Source organism: Pelobates fuscus, chromosome 2 (genome assembly GCF_036172605.1).
Source record: "Pelobates fuscus isolate aPelFus1 chromosome 2, aPelFus1.pri, whole genome shotgun sequence".
Classification (NCBI taxonomy): Eukaryota; Metazoa; Chordata; class Amphibia; order Anura; family Pelobatidae; genus Pelobates; species Pelobates fuscus.
In genome coordinates, this window is record NC_086318.1 from 341,639,696 (window position 1) to 341,659,918 (window position 20,223).

The window sequence follows — 20,223 nt, forward strand, 5'->3', positions numbered from 1 at the left end:
GAGGTAACAGCTTGCTGCTGGCCCCCCACAGCTCAGTACATGCCACTGGACCACCAGGGAATGCTATATCCCACCTACCTGGCCAGGTAACAAGCTAGGAGGGGGGACTAAAAAAAATAAATAAATTAAATATATAATAAAACATTATTAAAATTAAAATAAAAAATGCCTCCCCTCACGCCCATTTTACACAAATTACATCCCTACACACACACACACACACTACATTCACTACACACACACACACACACACACACACACACACACTACACAAACTGCATGTTCAAACCATAATACCCAACATGGGATGAGGGGTAAGAGGGAGAGGGGCAATGCAGGGTCCTGAAGTGCCAGGAAAACTCATGTTTTCCTGGCACTGGAGAGTCACTTTAAATAATTCATTACACTTTATCTAAACCCATTAGATTTTAGTCCTGTCCATTAAAAATCTCATGGAGATTTAGTAGACTAAAACAATTCAGATTACCAATATACAAACAAAACTAAAATGGCTTTTTAGTCAAAAGACTGAAAATTTGGTGTCAAAATTAACACTGCCTATCAGGAACTTCCCAAAGGGTATTCCTAACATTGTAGTGCCCTGGTAGAAATGTAGGTGCCCCCTAGATCAATAATCATAGAAGCTAGAGAGTATTATCTGTATTTGCACTCAATGCAGAAAGATTGCCAGTTATAGGGAGGTGCCATGTCTTTAGATTTTTCAGGAAACGTATACACATTTCACAGCAAGTGTTACACAGAATGCTGTGCATACCATGACCAGTATCAGGGCAGGATTTCACTGTTTGCATAATTCAAATACCAATATTGCCGCATACCTTAAACAAGCAGATCAATATCAGTAGTTTGAGCAAAATGTCAAGAATGTTTATAACTAGTTAAAGGGATACTAGAGTGCCAGGAATACAAAGCGGTATTCCTGACACTACCGATCCCTCTGCTAAAAACCCTTTATTTACCTTATCCCAGTGCCGATGTCCCTCGGCGCTAGGTCGAAGCTCCACCCTCAGGCGTTTGTCTCTTTTAGACTCACTTTTTTGCTCACATTAGGTCACTATAATTATTTCACTTACTATGTGTTTTATGTCTAATAGATAGATTTCTTTTCTCTACCACTCAGAGGCTAATATACGTAACTGGATATGATACGGAGTATACTTACTTACTGGATACATTGTGGTCTTTAGGCAGCATTCATTCTAACAGCTGTGCCCACATTTATGTATTGTTTCCTTCTATCTGCTCTGTATACTTTCCTGTTTATAGATATGCCGTGGGCATTCTAAGCTCCACAATATCTATTATTCGTTTTTCATCTTTTTTACCTCTGTATATGAGTATTCTTTATACATATTTCACCACATTCCTCTATTTAATATTTTTTGTTTATATGGACATTTTGAGATTACTATATCTGTCCATATATTCACTAGGAATATTGCTGGTGATATATATGTGTTTGACTCTTTGAAATATTGTTTTGTTTTTGTGGTAGAGTTAGATTGTATATATATATATATATATATATATATATACACACACATCTGTCACTTGCCCCTTTTACCTTTCTATACTGGGTATACCTACTGTATATATCTATGACAGTATCTAGCCTGATTTATTAAAGCTTTGTTTGGACTGTTTGGACTATATGTATAGATTTGGTTGTTATATTTAAATAGGGGCTCTAGATATTCTCTATTTATCATAATATCCAGCATTATTCAGTATTTTTCATTTCATGTGAGACTACTTAAATCTTTCCAGTCATACTCAGTTCTGTGCATCTGTTTGCTACAGCTGTATATTTCTGTGTGCTATTTTTTCTTGTGTGTGTGTGTATATACACACACACACACACACACACACACACATACACATATATATACATCCCAATTTGTTTTAGGTATTTTTCCTACACCTAACAAAACGTAAAAGGTACTTGTCAATTCTTCCAGCCGTCACTAGTGACTGTTAGGTTAAAGGCATTGTAGTGATGATCACAAGAAAATATCTAAGGAGGCTTCCTCAGGACATCAGTGTTGTACTGTTGCACATGCACAGGAGCACAGCACTGGTGTGGGTCCCTAGCGGATTAAAATATAAAGTAATTGTTTGCTTCACCTATACACATTGCAATAAAGGGGAGCACTTTAAAAAGCTCTTTACATTCAAATGCCAATGGAATTTTTTTTAATTTGCAATTTCACAATTAAAAACATAGTGACAATGAACTAATGGTGAATGCTTCTGCTCTATAAAGTCCTTTGCATTTCTATAGTAACATTCTGTGTACCTGGAATATATCTTTATAGCATTACTATTGTAGTTTGCAAGGCTACATGTTGACCAGAGAACATGTGTAAATAACATTTTTCTATGTAATAAAAATATGTAATCGTTTAAGTCAAAGGAATGTATGTAACGATAATACTTTAGTGGGTGCACATAGCAGAAAGTATAGTTGGTAAGCCAATTTTTACATGCTTGAAGTACAACACTAACGTAATAAACTAGACTCACTTGGAGACATGGGGCCGTTTCATTAGGATGCAATTTATTACAACTCAACACGCCTTGGCATTACATTTTTGAACGTCTATTAGTTTTAGTTTTGTCATAGAGATATACATAATAGTATAGACCAAATAGTTGCAGAAAGTGCACCTAAGCATGATACTCCGCATGTTGTTTACAAAAGTAATGAGAAACAAGGAACAACATTTCAACCATAACTGTCAGGCATATGATTGTGCTTATAAGTGCAACTGTGGTTAGGTACGGTGGGCAAATGCCCAGAATTCCCATTGAACGCATAAAACCAACGGATATCCCAGTCTATCATGAACAACACCAAGCACAAGGGGTGCACCTGAACACTTCCAAGACATCGGGCGCCGGCTCTGTGAGAGAAACAGCTGCCTGTCAGGTATGAATGGAAGGGGTAGGAGGGAGACAAGGGTGGGAGAGATAGGAATGGAAGAGGTTAGGGAGATTTCAATTAGAATTGAAGGGTTAGGGAGGGAGATATGGAGCGGATTGAGACATTGGGGGAGAGGTATTAATAGGAGGGGGGAACAGATGTGGGTTAGAAATGCGGGTGAGAGATTTGGAAGGGAGCGAGAGATGCGGGTGAGGGATTTGGAAGGGAGCGAGAGATGCAGGTGAGAGATTTGGAAGGGAGCGAGAGATGCGGGTGAGAGATTTGGAAGGGAGCGAGAGATGCGGGTGAGAGATTTGGAAGGGAGCGAGAGATGCGGGTGAGAGATTTGGAAGGGAGCGAGAGATGCGGGTGAGAGATTTGGAAGGGAGCGAGAGATGCGGGTGAGAGATTTGGAAGGGAGAGAGACATGGAGCGAAAAAGAAATGGAAGGGAGGGGGTAGAAGCAAGCAGAATTGAGTGTGCAGCCAAACACTCTGTCTGGAGATGGCAGAGGGACTAGAAGGCGAGCAGTGCGGCTACCTACCTGGCTGAGACTGCAGTTTGCAGAGGAACCGAGGGAGCGAGTGGAGCAGAAACTTCAGACAGTGGCATTACTACCGAGATAGTAAGTAACTTGAGGTGAAGCTTTTGAGTGAATTATATATATGTACCCAGGATTACATATTGTTTGCATGAGAATGCTACAAGTAATTTAAAAAACAAAAGACATGTTTTTGTAGGCACTTCAGAAAGTAAAAAGTAACAATCAAGATTGGGTGTAGAAAAGGTGTACTCCCCTATCACCTTTGCATAGAATAAATGATACAACACAATATACACAAAAAGTGATTGCACACAGAATATACTTAGATGTATCAAAGCAGCACACGTTCAATATATCTGTAAAAATACATACAAAACCAGAGTGCCTTCTGTGTATAATATAAAGTACAAATAAAAGCAAGGTGAGAAGAATCAAACTCACAAAAGCTAGAGCCGTACCAGGCTCTATGAAATCAGCATATAGGCTACAACGATCGGATGCCAGGATACCGGATCAATTAAAAAATATTCATTTATTAAGTACAATTTAAATAAGGAATATAAGGACATGGATCAAAAAAGGAAAATAAGCAGTGTGTGATTAATGATATATAAAATATCACCGCCAAAGTACATTCAAGTCCAATTCCAAAATTCAGTAGACAGCAGACACGTTTCAGCTTTTTTGTGTGGCCCACATAAACTTAAGCCTTGTATATTTAGCCCGAGTTAGCCTTTGAGTTGGACATGCTTGATGTACATAATGCACCAATTTAGCATGTAACACTGTTGCTCTAGCATTTTCTCTCCGGAACAAGTAAGCAGGGAGCTGTTGTAAGATAGCAGGAAGTGAGTTATGCAAAGAAAACAAGCCTGCTGAAAAATGTATGTACCACACTATAATATATATATCACAACTGACAACATAACTCAGCAAAGGTAATGAGTGCTCTTAACCCAAAGAAAAATAAACAAGCATTTAAGGACCACTAAACTCATCATATGGAAGCTGTCTGGGTACAGAAGGTCCTCATTTTAACCCCTTAAGGACCAAACTTCTGGAATACAAGGGAATCATGTCACACGTCATGTGTTCTTAAGGGGTTAATGGTGCTATGAAAAACAGTTTGCTGGTTTGTTTTTAAATAGACTGAAATGATTAGATTTTTTTTTTTTTTTTTTAAACACAAAACACCTCTAGTGGCTCTGTCACAGAAAAGCACTGAATTCAATGCTTTTCTATAAGCAGCATTGGATGCACATGTGAGCATGTTCACCAAGTCTCCAATGCTCTTCCATGAGACCAGAAAGGAGTAGTGAATGAGTATTGCCATATGCTCATCCAATGCATCTTATAGGAAAGTATTGAACGCAGACACTGGAAAAAAGTGAGTAAGAAGTGTGGGGGAGAGGGGGCAGTAGATCACTAGGAATACAGGTTTGTATTCTAACAATTAGTAATTTTATGATCTCTGCACTCACACCCTTTCCAGACACTGCAATATGCCAACCAAGTATCATTAATTGTTACTTCCTTTGATCAATGGGGAATAAAAAGCCACATCACTAAACACAAAAAGATACAATCAGCTGGTTAAGCACAGGTTCTTTTCTGACACAGAAGAGCTAGTATTGGATGCTTCGTAGATGCTGTCACTTAAATAGTCTAACAACTCATAATAAGTCTAGATATGACAAATGCAATTACGGATAAATATAACCCTGCAATACTCAATAGTATTTGAAAACACTTATGGAGACATTTGCAAGTCTATAAAACTGCTTTGTCATTCTATCATACCATACAGCAAATAGCATATCCGAGAACACAATAGTATATGCATATTCCAAGCACCATAACCATAGGTTAAAGGGACACTATAGTCACCAGAACAACTGCAGCTTATTGAATTTGTTCTGGTGAGTACATTACCTTCAGGCTTTTTGCTGTAAACACTGTCGTCTTTTCAGAGAAAATGCAGTGTTTACATTACAGCCTAGTGATAACTTCACTGGCCACTCCTCAGATAGCTGTTAGAGATCCTTCCTGGGTCATGGCTGCCTAAAATGCATCCAAACATTCAGTGTCTCCTCCTTCTGCATGCAGACACTGAACTTTCCTCATAGAGAGATTTATTGATTCAATTCATCTCTATGAGGAGATGCTGATTGGCCAGGGCTGTGTTTGAATCATACTGGCTCTGCCCCTGATCTGCTTCCTTGTCAGTCTCAGCCAATCATATGGGGAAGCATTGTGATTGGATCAGGCCACTACTTCTAATGATCTCAGTAGACAGCTTGTCTTTTCTGAGACAAACAGCATGCAGATCTACAGCTTCAGGCTTGAATACAGTAAGAGTTTGCTATATTTATGGAGGTATGAGGGGCCCTGGGGGGCTAGATGGTGGTTTTAACACTATAGGGTCAGGAATACATGCTTGTGTTCCTGACCATATAGTGATCCTTTAATTTAATAACCCTTTATTTACATACCTGATCTCAGCACCAATGTCCCTCGGCGCTGGATCATGGCTCCGCCTCCTCAGACACCCCTCAACGAGTGAGCTCTAATTCGCACATGTAGCGAAAGCATTAAATTAAATAGGAAAGCATTAAATCAAAAGTCTGTTAACATCCAGGAAGTGACTAGCGGCTGTCTGGTAGACAGCCACTGGAGGCAGACTCAGTGCTGCAAAGTAAACATTGCAGTTTCTCTGGAACTGCAATGTTTTACATTGCAGCACTAAGTGCAATAGGGACACTGTACAGAGAGCACTTCAATGAGCTGAAGTGGTCTGGAGGCCTTAAGTGTCTCTTTAAGCAGGCCCACCTATTTCATGTAATAAGTGGAAAAGAGCAGGAAGCACACATTCCATAAACTTTTATCCAGCGAGATATAGAGAGACACACAAAAACTCTCTCTCTCTCTCTCTCTACATGGATACACCTCTTAATTATTAAATTTTGTGTTTCAATCAGACTCATTGCCAGAGATCTATAAAATCAAGCACGTAGCCATGCAGTCTGCATTTACAAACATTTTTTTTGGGGGGGGAATAGGTCTTTCTGAAGAGCTCAGCAAATTAAAGCGTGGTACTGTGATAGGATGACACCTTTGCAATAAGTCAGTTTGTGAAATGTCATCCCTGATAGATATTCCATTATTAACTGTAAGTTGTATTATTAAAAAGTGGAAGCGTTTGGGAACAGCAGCAACTCCGACACAAAGCTGAAGACGCACATGGTAGAAATGTCTAAAAGTCACCAACGCTCTGCTGATTCTATATCTAAAGAGTTTCAAACTTCAACTGGCATGAATATCAGCACAAAAACTGTGCGACATGATCTTCATGGAATGAATTTCAATGCCCGAGCTACTGCATGCAAGCGTCGCACCACCAAGTACAATGTCAAGCGTCAGATTGAGTGGCATAAAGCACCACTTGACTCTGGAGCAGTTGAAAAGTGTTCTGTGGAGCGACGAATCACACTTTTCTGTTTGTCAGTCTGATAGGCAAGTGTGGGTTTCGTGGATGCCAAGAAAACATTACCTGACTGCATTGTGTCCATTATAAAGTTTGTTGGAGGAGGGATAATGGTATGTGGCTGGTTTTAAGATGTTGAGTTGGGCTAGGCCCCTTGCTTCCAGTGAAGGGAAATCTTAATGCTTCAGCATACCAAAACATTTTGGACAACGCTATCCTTCCACCTTTGTGAGGAAGGCACGTTTCTATCCCAGCATGATTGTGTCCCAGTGTACAGAGCAAGGTCTATAAAGACATGGTTGGCAGAGTTTGGTGTGGAAGAACTTGACTGGCCTTCAAAGAGCCACCAAACACCTTTGGGATGGAATGGAAAGGAGACTACGAGCCAGGCCTTATCGATCAACATGTCTGATGTCACAAATGCTCAAATGGATGAGTGGGCAAAAATTCCCACAGAAACACCATAATCTTGGTGAAAGCCTTCCCAGAATAGTGGAAGCTGTTACAGCTGCAAAGTGGGAACACCAACTAAATATTAATGTATATGTATTTATAACACAATGTCATAAAAGTCCCTGTTGGTGTAAAGGTCAGTTGTTAATACTTTGTCCATACAGTGTATATGACATAAGCAAAAAATAATAGCTGGAATGTCTATGGTCAGAGAGGGATCTCTTTGCCTTAGACACTTGCCTGTGCAAGTGATGTTTTAGGAAATTTAAATGTAATGTTTACAAATGTTTGCATATTTTAAATGCATTCAAGATCTGTTTATGTCACCCAGACCAATTCATCACAGCGAATTGGTCTGAATGCAGTGGTCCTGTCCTTTCAACCCTGCAACAAAAGTGAAAAACACTTCTAGTGACTGTCTTCTAAACAACCACTAGAAACACTTCCTCTACAACAGAAGAAAACTGTCACAGGGTGTTTCAGCCTACATGGAAGCATTAAAATGAAATGCTTTTCTAATGTCATATGCGTATGAGTTTACAAAGCTCCTCTATCGACTGGCCATCGGCTCGATAGCTTGACAATGATGCAGACGGAGTGACAGACAGGGCCGATGGAGTCTCAATGCTGTTGAATCTGTTGAAAATGTAAAACGGAAAAAAACTGAAAAGCTTACTTGTGGGTATTTACTGCAAACGGGGAAGGGTGAGGAATTACCCAAAACAATTCAGCAAATAATGCACTGTAGAGTTAGAAATACAGGTTTTTATTCCCAACACTATCGTGTTCATTTGCAGTACTATCATGAAAAGCAACTTTAACATGGGAACTAACAGTTCCTCATTAACTCACTCTAGTAAACAACATTCACTGAGGTGACTAGAAAGCAGAGGAAAGTTTAGAAGAAGAAAAAAAAAAAAAAAAAAAAAAACACTAGCATCCCCAAGAATTTTTTGTCCTGGAAGCACATATCTGAAAATAGATTATGAATAGCTTGTATTGTGTAGTACAGTGCTGGTATGTGATACCAACTTCTCAATTGGAGCAGCTTGAACTTCCTCTCTGGCTTCCTCTCTGGCTTGAATTTCCTGGTGTCCACCACCTATCACATGGCCAAACGAGAGCATCAGCTAAGAACATAAGCCTTGCCTCACAGATTCTGGAAGACTTCAAGTGAGAAGTCAAACCATTAGAAAATGGTCTGTTTACTTACATGTGCTATAATGGCTTTAATGCTTGGAGTGTTCCTTTAAAAAGAATAAGTAGGAGGTGTTTTAGGAATGTGACTTATTGCAGATTGCATCTATCCAAGAAGGTGAGAAACCACTGTTCCATTCAATACCGGATGCAGTGTTAGGGCACCGTAGTAATCACAGTTATAACATATGCTTACAAAGAACACACCAGGCCTGTAACATGTCTGTCACTGCCAAGAGAGTAGATCACAATGGAGTAGATATATATATATATATATATATATATATATATATATATATATATATATATATATATATATATATATATATATATAGATAGATGTATGAAATATATATATAGATGTATGATATATATATAGATGTATGAAATAAATATATATATGTATGAAATATATATATATTCTAAGTGTATATATACACACACTGTCTAGGTGTATTTTACTATTAATATATATATATATATATATATATATATATTAATATCAAATTACACGTAGACTGATACTGATTATATATATATATATATATAATAAAAAAATGTAAATACGTTAAAAATAAAATTAAAAAAATTAAAAATAAATAATTACAAATATATAGATGTGTGTTATTTCGTTCTAACTGTATTGTGATAATATATATATATATATATATATATATATATATCAAAATACAAGTAGAACGAAATATATATCTATATACATAAATATATACGTATATATCACTAGATATAAATAAAAATTTGTGTACAGTACCTTGCACTCAGGCTGCCAGTGGATTCAAAACTTGTCAAAAAAAGCGGGTGCAATACCAGGGCTGTTTATCCATATACCAAAAAGATGTGGCTGCACTCACGGATGTTTCTTAAAACTTAGCTTTTATTCAATCCATAAAACCGATCGACGTGCCCTGCGGCGTTTAGAGCCGCTTAGAATAGGGCGTAATAGTACGCCCTCCGGTTTTAAGGGGTTAATTAATGGATAAATAATGTCAGCTTGTGAAAAGTATATGTTTATAACATGAAATTCTGTATAAGGTTATATTTGAGCCATTGATATAATTGATCAGAGTAATTTGTGATTTTATTACATATAAAAGTGATCAAAGTAGGGATCGACCGATTATCGGTTTTACCGATATAATCGGCCGATATTCAGTATTTTCGGCAATATCGGTATCGGCCAATAGGGATACCGATATTGCCGATAATACCTCCCAGGACCGCCAGGCTCATTACAAGCCCGGCGGTCCTGGGGGGGCGGGCAGCAAGCGTTTACTCACCTCCCAGCAGCTCCTCCAGCTCCCCAGTGTAAATCTCGCGAGACCCGCGGCCAGCTCTGACGGCCGCGGGTCTCGCGAGATTTACACTGGGGAGCTGCTGGGAGGTGAGTAAACGCTTGCTGCCCGCCCCCCCAGGACCACAGCTAAGCCAATGCCACTGACTGCCACTGACCCCCCCTCCCTGGCAAGGCAACAAACAGGAAGGGGGGACAACAAAAATAAATAAACATGAAAAAATATATAAATTTAACCCCTTAAGGACGGAGGACGGTTCAAGACCGTCATCGGCATTTTTGCGTTGCCGACCGGTGACGGTCCTGAACCGTCCTAACCGTCCAATGTACTTACCCGATCGCCGTCGTTCCCCCGGCGGCGATCGGCGGTGCTCCCGGTGTGGGGAGACTGCCTGCAGCCCAGACAGTCTCCCCATGGCGGTTTAGGACCCCTGTGGCCATGTGATCGCCCAACAGGGCGACCACATGGTCACAATAGGTGTCCAAGTATCTGCCTGCAGGGGGACTGTCTGTGCTGACAGGCAGTCTCCCTGCAACTGTAAAATCATTAAAAAAATTAAAGTGAAAGTAAATAAAAAAAAAAATATTATTATATATGTGTATATATATGATATATAGACATATATTATACCTATATAATATATGTCTATATATCATATATATATGTCACGCTAAGTGTATTTTTATATTAATATGTACATATATTAATATAAAAATACACTTATAATTAATTTACACACGTATATATATATAATATATATAATAACTATATATATTGTATATATATATATATTATTATAAAATACAAATAATTTAAATTAAAAAAATTAAAAATAATAATAAAAATAAAAATAAAAAAAAATTATATATCTATACGAAATTTTATTCTAACTGTATTTTGATAATATATATATATATATATATTTATATCAAAATACACTTAGAATGAAATTGTATATATATCTATGTATATATAAATAAATAAAAAGAATGCGAACTATTCATATGTCCATATACAAAATTACATAAATAATTATATAAATATACACGTAGACTTCAAATATATAAATATGCATATATATTTAAATTATACGTGCGTATTTATGTAATATTTTTACATAATTAAGTTATTTTATTGATTGCAATTTAAGGGACCTGCCTGCCAACCCAGGCCGAAAGTCCAGAGAATTTAATTTGCCATCACTGTATTTTACCCTGTAACGTTCTACGACACCCTAAAACCTGTACATGGGGGGTACTGTTTTACTCGGAAGACTTCGCTGAACACAAATATTAGTGATTCAAAACAGTAAAACATATCACAGCGATGATATTGTCAGTGAAAGTGACTTTTTTTGCATTTTTCACACACAAACAGCACTTTTACTGATATAATTGTTGTGATACATTTTCCAGTTTTGAAACACTAATATTTGTGTTCAGCAAAGTCTCCTGAGTAGAACAGGACCCCCCATGTACAGGTTTTATAGCGTTTTTGAAAGTTACAGGGTCAAATATATGGGTCAAATATTTTTACATTGAAAATGGCCAGGTTGGTTAGGTTGCCTTTGAGAGCGTATGGTAGCCCAGGAATGAGAATTACCCCCATGATGGCATACCATTTGCAAAAGAAGACAACTCAAGGTATTGCAAATGGGGTATGTCCAGTCTTTTTTAGTAACCACTTAGTCACAAACACTGGCCAAAATTAGCGTTCAATTTAGTTTTTTACTTTTTTCACACACAAACAAATATGAACGCTAACTTTGGCCAGTGTTTGCGACTAAGTGGCTACTAAAAAAGTCTGGACATACCCCATATTGAATACCCTGGGTTGTCTACTTTTAAAAAAAAATATGTACATGTGGGGTGTTATTTAGCAATTTATGACAGATAATAGTGTTACAATGTCACTATTGATACATTTTAAAAATGTATGTTTTGAAACCGCAATATCCTACTTGTACTTATAGCCCTATAACATGCAAAAAAATAGCAAAAAGCATGTAAACACTGGGTATTTTTGAACTCAGGACAACATTTTGAATCTATTTAGCAGTTTTTTTCATTCGCTTTTGTAGATGAGTAAAAGATTTTTTCACCTAAAATTCAAAAAACGTGTATTTTTTTCAATTTTTCATCATATTTTTTAATTTTTTTTAAATTAAATTACATGAGATTATATAAATAATGGTATGTAAAGAAAGCCCCTTTTGTCCTGAAAAAACAATATATAATTTGTATGGGAACAGTAAATGAGAGAGCGGAAAATTACAGCTAAACACAAACACCACAAAAGTGTCAAAAAGATGCCTGGTCGCAAATGTACAACATCGCAAAAAAAGTCCGGTCCTTAAGGGGTTAATATAAAAAAAATTAATAAAAAAATGCCCCCTCACACACATATTATACACATACACTACACAAACACACTGTGTATATAATTCAGTGTGTTTGAATAGTGTGTGTGTGTGTATATAATTCAGTGTGTTTGAATAGTGTGTGTGTGTATATAATTCAGTGTGTTTGAATAGTGTGTGTGTGTGTATAATAATGCAGTGTGTGTTTGAATAGTGTGTGTGTATAATAATGCAGTGTGTGTTTGTATAGTGTGTGTGTATATAATGCAGTGTGTGTATATAATGCAGTGTGTGTATATAATGCAGTGTGTGTATATAATGCAGTGTGTTTGTATAGACACACACACTATACAAACACACACTGCATTATATATACACACACACTATACAAACACACTGCATTATACGCACACTACACAAACACACTGCATTATACGCACACTACACAAACACACTGCATTATACACACACTACACAAACACACTGCATTATACACACACTACACAAACACACTGCATTATATAAACACTGCATTATATACACAGTGTGTTTGTGTAGTGTGTTTATATAATTCAGTGTGTGTTTGTGTAGTGTGTTTATATAATGCACACTACACACACTGCATTATATACATACACTATACAAACACACACACTCTGCATTATATAAACACACTACATTCACTATACACACACTACACAAATACACACACTTTGCATTTAGTATATACAGCATTCACTTTACACACACACACTGCATTCACTTTACGCACACTACCCACACACTACACAAACACACTAGACAAATACACACTGCATCCACTACACAAACACACACTGCATCCACTACACACACATACACAGCTCCCCTGTCTAAACACACTGCATCCACTACACGTGGCATGTATATTTTGTGCATTTACCTTTAGAAATAGTTTTTATTTTCCAAAATGGTAAATGTACAGAATATCGGCAAATTATATCGGCTATCGGCCTGAAAGTTCACAGAATATCGGTATCGGCTCTAAAAAATCAATATCGGTCGATCCCTAGATTAAAGATTAGACAAATGATCACTTTCGTGCTGTACTACCCATCATCAAAACTTTGGCAGGGGTTTCTTCAATATTAACAAATCCAAAAATAGTTAAGCAAACAATCTAATTTTTTTTTCACCCCTTTGGTAGTTTTTAATCATAAATTGGGAGTTAAAACAGGGCTTGACAAATTTGCTTAGAATCTAGGAGCCAGCTAATAAAGTTAGGAGCCAGAGAAATCAACGCCAAAAATAAAATTCTTAAAGGGACACTATAGTCACCAGAACCACTACAGCTTAATGTAGTTGTTCTGAAGTCTATATCCTGTCCCTGTAAACACTGACTTTTCAGACAAAAGGAAGTTTTTACATTGCTGCCTGGTGACACCTCTGCGACAGTCATTCAGACAGTCTCTAGAGGTGCTTCACAGTGTGCAGCACCCACGTTAATGTTCCCTATTCGGATGCACTGATTCAATGCATCTCTATGAGTAAATTGCCACAGTGGCATTTTGCCGTGCATGCGCAATAGTCTCCCAATGCTTTCCTATGGGATAAGATAGTCAAGATTGAGGATCTTGGACATGGAGGTGGGGCCAGCCGCGGCGTAGGAACAACCCTTTCCCATGTAATTGGAGGGAACACACACTCACAAATACTTTTTTTCTTTTAATTTAAACCTACCCAGTCTCCCTACCTTTGGATAGCTGGAGTGGATAGGCTTTCCCTGGGGCCAGTGAGAGCAGGGAGGTTACAGCTCCCTCCCTCGCCGGGGCAGTAAATCACCCGCCCACCTCTGCTCTCCACCCCCCTATCGCATCTATAAATTAGCAGGCCGCCCGCCTCCCTCAGCTCTCTATGAGCCGCCCGCCTCCCTCACTCAGCAATACCTGAGATGGCCGCCCCCTCCCTCCATCAGCCGCCCATCTGAGCCCTCTGTGATCCGACTGCCCGCCTCTGCTCTCAGGCAGTCGGTCACATCGGGGGCTGAACAGGCTCACAAATCTTAGGTGCCAGAATTTCTTGGTCGCTATGGCGACCGGAATTTGTCGAGCCCAGAGTTAAAAATGTATTAACACTTAAAGGAACACTATAATCACCAGAATCACTACAGCTTAATGCAGTTATGGTGTCTATAGTCTGTCCACACAGGCTTTTCAATGTAAAAACACAGCCTTTTTAGAGAATGGGTAGTGTTTTGATTTCTTTCTAGTAATACCTTTAGTGGCTGTTAATCAAATCCTGATCTACTTGGAGGTGCTGAACATATGTATTGATTTTAGGCATCTATGAGGAGATGCTGATTGTGCCGCATTTTGCAGCTCTTGCTCAATAGCTTTCCAATGCTTTTCTATGGGAAAGCATTTGATTGGCTGATATAAGACTAATTAACTCCGCCATGGATGCCGGCCAGGCACAGCGAAAACGGCACGGTGTTGGAAAAAAGGCGATTAAAAACACTACACGATCGGAGGGGGCTGGTGACCTAAACAAACAAATTCACTGAGACATATGGACGGATACACACAAACACAGACATACGCCTATTCTCTCTCACACACACAATTTTTTTTAATTTATACACTTTTATTTTATACACTTAAATACACACACAGTCATAAATACATTTTAGGTGCAGTAGAGTGGCTTCCCTGGGGTCCAGTGGAACTTGGCAGGAACAGGTGACAGTGGGGCTGGCTGCGGCTGATGGGAGTGGGCTGCCGCTAGTAAAAACTCTCTCCTCCCCCCCCCCCCCTGTATCTATGTGCTGCTGTATGCGCACCAGGAGGAAGTTAAGGGAACTGCAATTACTTCCTCCAGGCACTGAGGTCACGCATGGGAATGGGCGGGTGGCCAGCTCTGCGGAATGGGGCAGGAGGTGAGCTGAGCAGTCTTTATCCAGACCCCTGCAAGCTTACAATTCCCCTGCGCAGCCAGGAGGAAGCAATTACAGTATCCTTCACTTCCTCCAGGTGCGCAGATAGCTTCACGGGGATCAAGGGAACGGGCTGACAAATCCAGGCGCCAGGACGACCTAGGATTTGTTAAGCCCTGGCTTAACTTATGTATTAATTGTAATTACGAATAGAGCAGTTATCTTAAAAGAGGACCTATGTGAGGTCTGAAATACTGATGCTGCCCCAGGTGGATTAAAATTAGTTTTTATTTTTTTAACTTTTTTATTTAAATTTGATTTTTTTTCTATATTAATCAAATTTATGTTAATGAAATGCTGTCAGAGTTAAATTACAAGCTAAAAAAATAAAATAAAATAAAACACGAATGGGACAAACAATATCTCCAGCTCATTTTCTCGCAAATATTGTCAATATCCGGTACCAGATCCAAATCTTACGTGCTAAAGAAGATGAGTTAGCCATGACATTGGTATCCAGCAATCATCCATTTCTACTGCCAACAACAACAAAAATAAACTTCAGAGCCAAGGAGGAGTACAGGTGATACTCGATAAATTAGAATATCGTGCAAAAGTTCATATATTTCAGTAATGCAACGTGAAAGGGGAAACTATGAGAGACGCATTACATGCAAAGCAAGGTAGTTCAAGCCGTGATTTGTCATATGTGCGATGATTATGGCTTATAGCTCATGAAATCCCCAAATCCACAATCTCAGTAAATTAGAATATTGTGAAAAGGTGCAATATTCTAGGCTCAGTGTCCCACTCTAAATCAGCTAAGTAAGCCATAACACCTGCAAAGGGTTTGAGCCTTTAAATTTTCTCTCAGTCTGGTTCAGTAGGAATCACAGGGAAGACTGCTGACCTGAAAGTTGTGCAGAAAATCATCATTGACACCCTCCATAAGGAGAGAAAGCAAGTCTCAAAAAGGTAATTGCAAAGGAAGTTGGATGTTCCCAAAGTGCTGTATCAAAGCACATTAATAGAAAGTTATGTGGAAGGGGAAAGTGTGGAAGAAAAAAGGTGCACAAGCAGCAGGGATGACCGCAGCCTGGAGAGGATTGTCAGGAAAAGGCCATTCAAAAGTGTTGGGGACTTTCACAAGGAGTGGACTGAGACTGGAGTCAGTGCATCAAGAGTCACCACACACAGATGGATCCTGGACATGGGCTTCAGATGTCGTATTCCTCTTGTCAAGCCGCACCTGAACAACAAAGTCAGAAGCGTCTTACCTGGGCTAAAGAAAAACAGACCTGGTCTGTTGCTCAGTGGTCCAAAGTCTGATGATGAGAGCAACTTTTCCATCTCATTTGGAAACCAAGGACCCAGAGTCTGGAGGAAGAATGGAGAGGCACACACTGCAAGATGCGTGAAGTCCAGTGTGAAGTTTCCACAGTCTGTGTTGATTTGGGGAGCCATGTCATCTGCTGGTGTTGGTCCACTGTGCTTCATTAAGTCCAGGGTCAACGCAGCAGTCTACCAGGAGATTTTGGAGCACTTCATGCTTCCTTCCGCAGACGAGCTTTATGGGGATGCTGACTTCATTTTCCAGCAGGACTTGGCACCTGCTCACACTGCCAAAAGCACCAAAGCCTGGTTCAATGACCGTGGGATTACTGTGCTTGATTGGCCAGCAAACTCGCCTGACCGGAACCCCATAGAGAATCTATGGGGCTTTGCCAAGAGAAAGATGAGAGACATTAGACCGAACAATGCAGAAGAGCTGAAGAACGCTATTGAAGCATCCTGGTCTTCCTTAACACCTCAGCAGTGCCACAGGTTGATAGCTTCCATGCCACGCTGCATTGAAACAGTAATTGCTGCAAAAGGGGCCCAAACCAAGTACTGAGTCCATATGCATGTTTATACTTTTCAGAGGTCCAATATAGTTACATGTACACTCCTTGTTTTATTGATTGCATGTAATATTCTAATTTCCTGAGATTGCGGATTTGGAGTTTTCATGAGCTGTAAACCATAATCATCGCACTTATGACAAATCACGGCTTGAGCTATCTTGCTTTGCATGTAATGCGTCTGTCTCATATATTAGTTTCCCTTTTACGTTGCATTACTAAACTAAATGAACTTTTGCATGATATTCTAATTTTTCGAGTATCACCTGTATGTTTAATTTAAATTAATGACAGAATTACAGTTTAAAAAAAATATTCACATACAAGTTGCATTGCAAGTACTTTTGTGGATATTTAAAACTTAATTGTCAGAATAAAAAAAAAAAAAAAAAAAGTTATTTTGCTTTCTTATTACCATATTGGTACACTAACTCAACAGACACGAGATAAACTGCTAAAATGGTAATTTATAAGTATCCCAGAATACCTGTTTGAAAGAAAATGCATGGTACTCATTCCTGAGAATGATATCAGGAGTCATCAAGTATAGTTGCATATTATTACACTTTCTAAAGAAACAAAGCTTTTATTTACAACTAGAAGAAAACCTAGTTTTGTTATTGTAGGTGAAGAATGAGCAACAAAAAAATCTTTGCTATGTTAAACATGAATATGCAATTACATTTGGTTATATAGGCAGAACATACAGTTACAAATAGTAATCATACAACTTGCTATTGTGACATTTCTAACATGTCTGATCTTTGATGGGTAGATATATCCATCCAAAATATATATAAAAAAAAAAGTCATCCAGGGTCAAATTGGCATTACCGGGAGATACATAAACATCACAAAATTGACTTTACAATTAAAATGTTAATAGCTCCTGACTGATTCCTCTTCTGCAACTGTCACTGGTCTAATACTATCCTTACATTTTTGTCATTTTACCCCACTCCCTCTAGCATGTAAGCTCATTGAGCAGGGCCCTCAACCCCTCTGTCCCTGTGTGTCCAACTTGTCTGGTTACAACTACATGTCTGTTCGTCCACCCATTGTAAAGCGCTGCGGAATTTGATGGTGCTATATAATTATCATAATAATAATACAACAGGGAGAAATAAATGAATGTCACAATGTATCAAAAGACCAATGTGCTTATATAATTGATACCATTCAGGGGTGGTCAACGGGCAGATTACCAGCTGCAATAGAACTACAAGGCTGATAATGAATTACAACATGGAGCTGAATGCCACCTCTTGCTCCACAACACATTTGAACTAAAACATATCTTGGTCGTGTTCGACATGAACTACGCAACAGGAGTCCCATGCATGCGCACATATATACATATGCCTAGGAAAAAAACGATAGGCAATTGCGCATGTGCGAATCAGTGCTGTGCCAATTGAATCAACGCATCTCTATGGGGAAAGTCCAGCGTCCCCATGCAAAGCGTCTGAGTGACTGCCACTGGAGGTGTCCCTAGGCAGTAAACATTGCCGTTTCTTTGAAAAGGCAGTGTTTACATCAAAATGACTGCGAGGACTATACACACCAGAACAACTACATTACACTGTAGTTCTTCTGGTGACTATAGTGACCCTTCAACGTGGAGTTTATGCACTAAATGTAGAGATCCGACTCTGAATTTACATAATTTAAGCAAAAATGTATTATTTTTATTTTAAATAACCTTAGGAAGCTATTGGCTCTCCATACTAGCCATGTTCTCCATATAATGATGAAGTGCTTGTTTAGTGACCAGCCCCCCCCCCCCCCTGCATGTTGCAGTACAAGTCAAGCAGCTGTGACCCCTGCCCCCCTCCCATCACACACATCCATCCATGGCAATGGCCGGGCTGTGACAGGCCCCGGGTTATTACCTGCAGCTCGGCCCTCTCCACCTCCCACTGGGCTCTCTCCACCTCGAAGCGGGCCCATTCGTGCTGTAGGAAGTGCAGGATCCCCGGGATGCTGTAGTGGGCCCTCCCGGCTGCCCCGGTATTGCCGCCCACCCCTCCTCCTCCGCCAGCAGCCGCCGCCGAGGCCGCCTCCCCAGCTCCGGCTTCGTAGCTCTTGCCCGCTCCCCCGGAGAGCAGCGAGTTATTGTTGTTATTGAAGAAGACGCCGGGCCCCGCCTGCTCGTCCATGGCCGCCCTCGCAGCAGGGGCCGCGGTCAGCACCGAGCAGCCACCGAGAACACGGATCCCCGCACGGAGAGAGAGAGAGAGAGGGGGGGGGGGAGAGCTCGGCCTGAGACAGAGAGCGCGCACTCGGATTCCGGGGCGCTCCGGTTACGTCACATGCGTCCCGTCCGCGGGTTACGTGAGAGGATTCCGCCGCAGCCCGGGCTCTGATGCCGCCCACACTCGAAGACGAGCGCCTGCTGCTGTGGGGCTTCTCGCTGTCTGGGCGGGTCTCCTGCCTCTCTGACAGCGGCGCGATGACGTCACGTGCGACCAGAAGCCGTCATCGTTGGAACCTCCCTCACCTCCGCCAGCCTTCCTGTGAGAGCGTTCTTTTTTTTTTTTTTTTTTTAAAACAACTTTATTGTTCGACGCTTGTAACAATGCAATTCTGAATGCAAAGTGCGTTTTGTTGGTTTTCTTTTACATATGAAAGATGATTAGGGTTTTTTTTTTTTTGTTTGTTTTTTTTTGTTATTGCTTTAATCGCTTTGAAATCACCCTGTGCTAATAAATGGTTTGGTGTGTGTTTATATATTAATTTCAGCATGTGTCTACTATTCTATAGTGTAAATAATACAAAGATGTATTCCTAACACTATAGCACCCTCTGGGAGGCCCTCTGTCATCTGTGACTGATTTTTCATTGGCACATTTTCCGTGAGTTGGTGACAATTTAATCTGTCAGTGTCCCACTTTAAAATCCTGTTGATCTGGTTAAAAAACAAAATTAAAAACACACTACTAAAATATGCTGACTAAAAATACTAAAATATACTGAATTATGTAACACCAACATATTCCTGACATAGTGTCTTAATTATTTATTTGTGTGTAGTATTTATTATTGATGGGCAGCAGTTAAGCTAAAGCTCCGTAGTACATATGAATTTAGCGTCCATAATTTCCCCAGGCAAGTTTT

The 20,223-nt window shown here is 39.6% G+C and overlaps 1 protein-coding gene across 2 annotated transcripts in view; it reads right to left on the reverse strand.

Annotated features, from left to right (window-relative positions):
* STRN (striatin) overlaps positions 1–19,563 on the reverse strand; it is a 133,673-nt gene extending 114,110 nt beyond the window's left edge. For both annotated transcript variants that reach the window (XM_063443596.1, XM_063443595.1), the window contains exon 1: positions 18,999–19,563. In XM_063443596.1, coding sequence (XP_063299666.1) covers positions 18,999–19,265 — 267 coding nt within the window. In that variant the 5' untranslated portion in view covers positions 19,266–19,563. The remainder of the gene's footprint in view (positions 1–18,998) is intronic.
* Between the last annotated feature and the right edge of the window lie 660 nt (positions 19,564–20,223).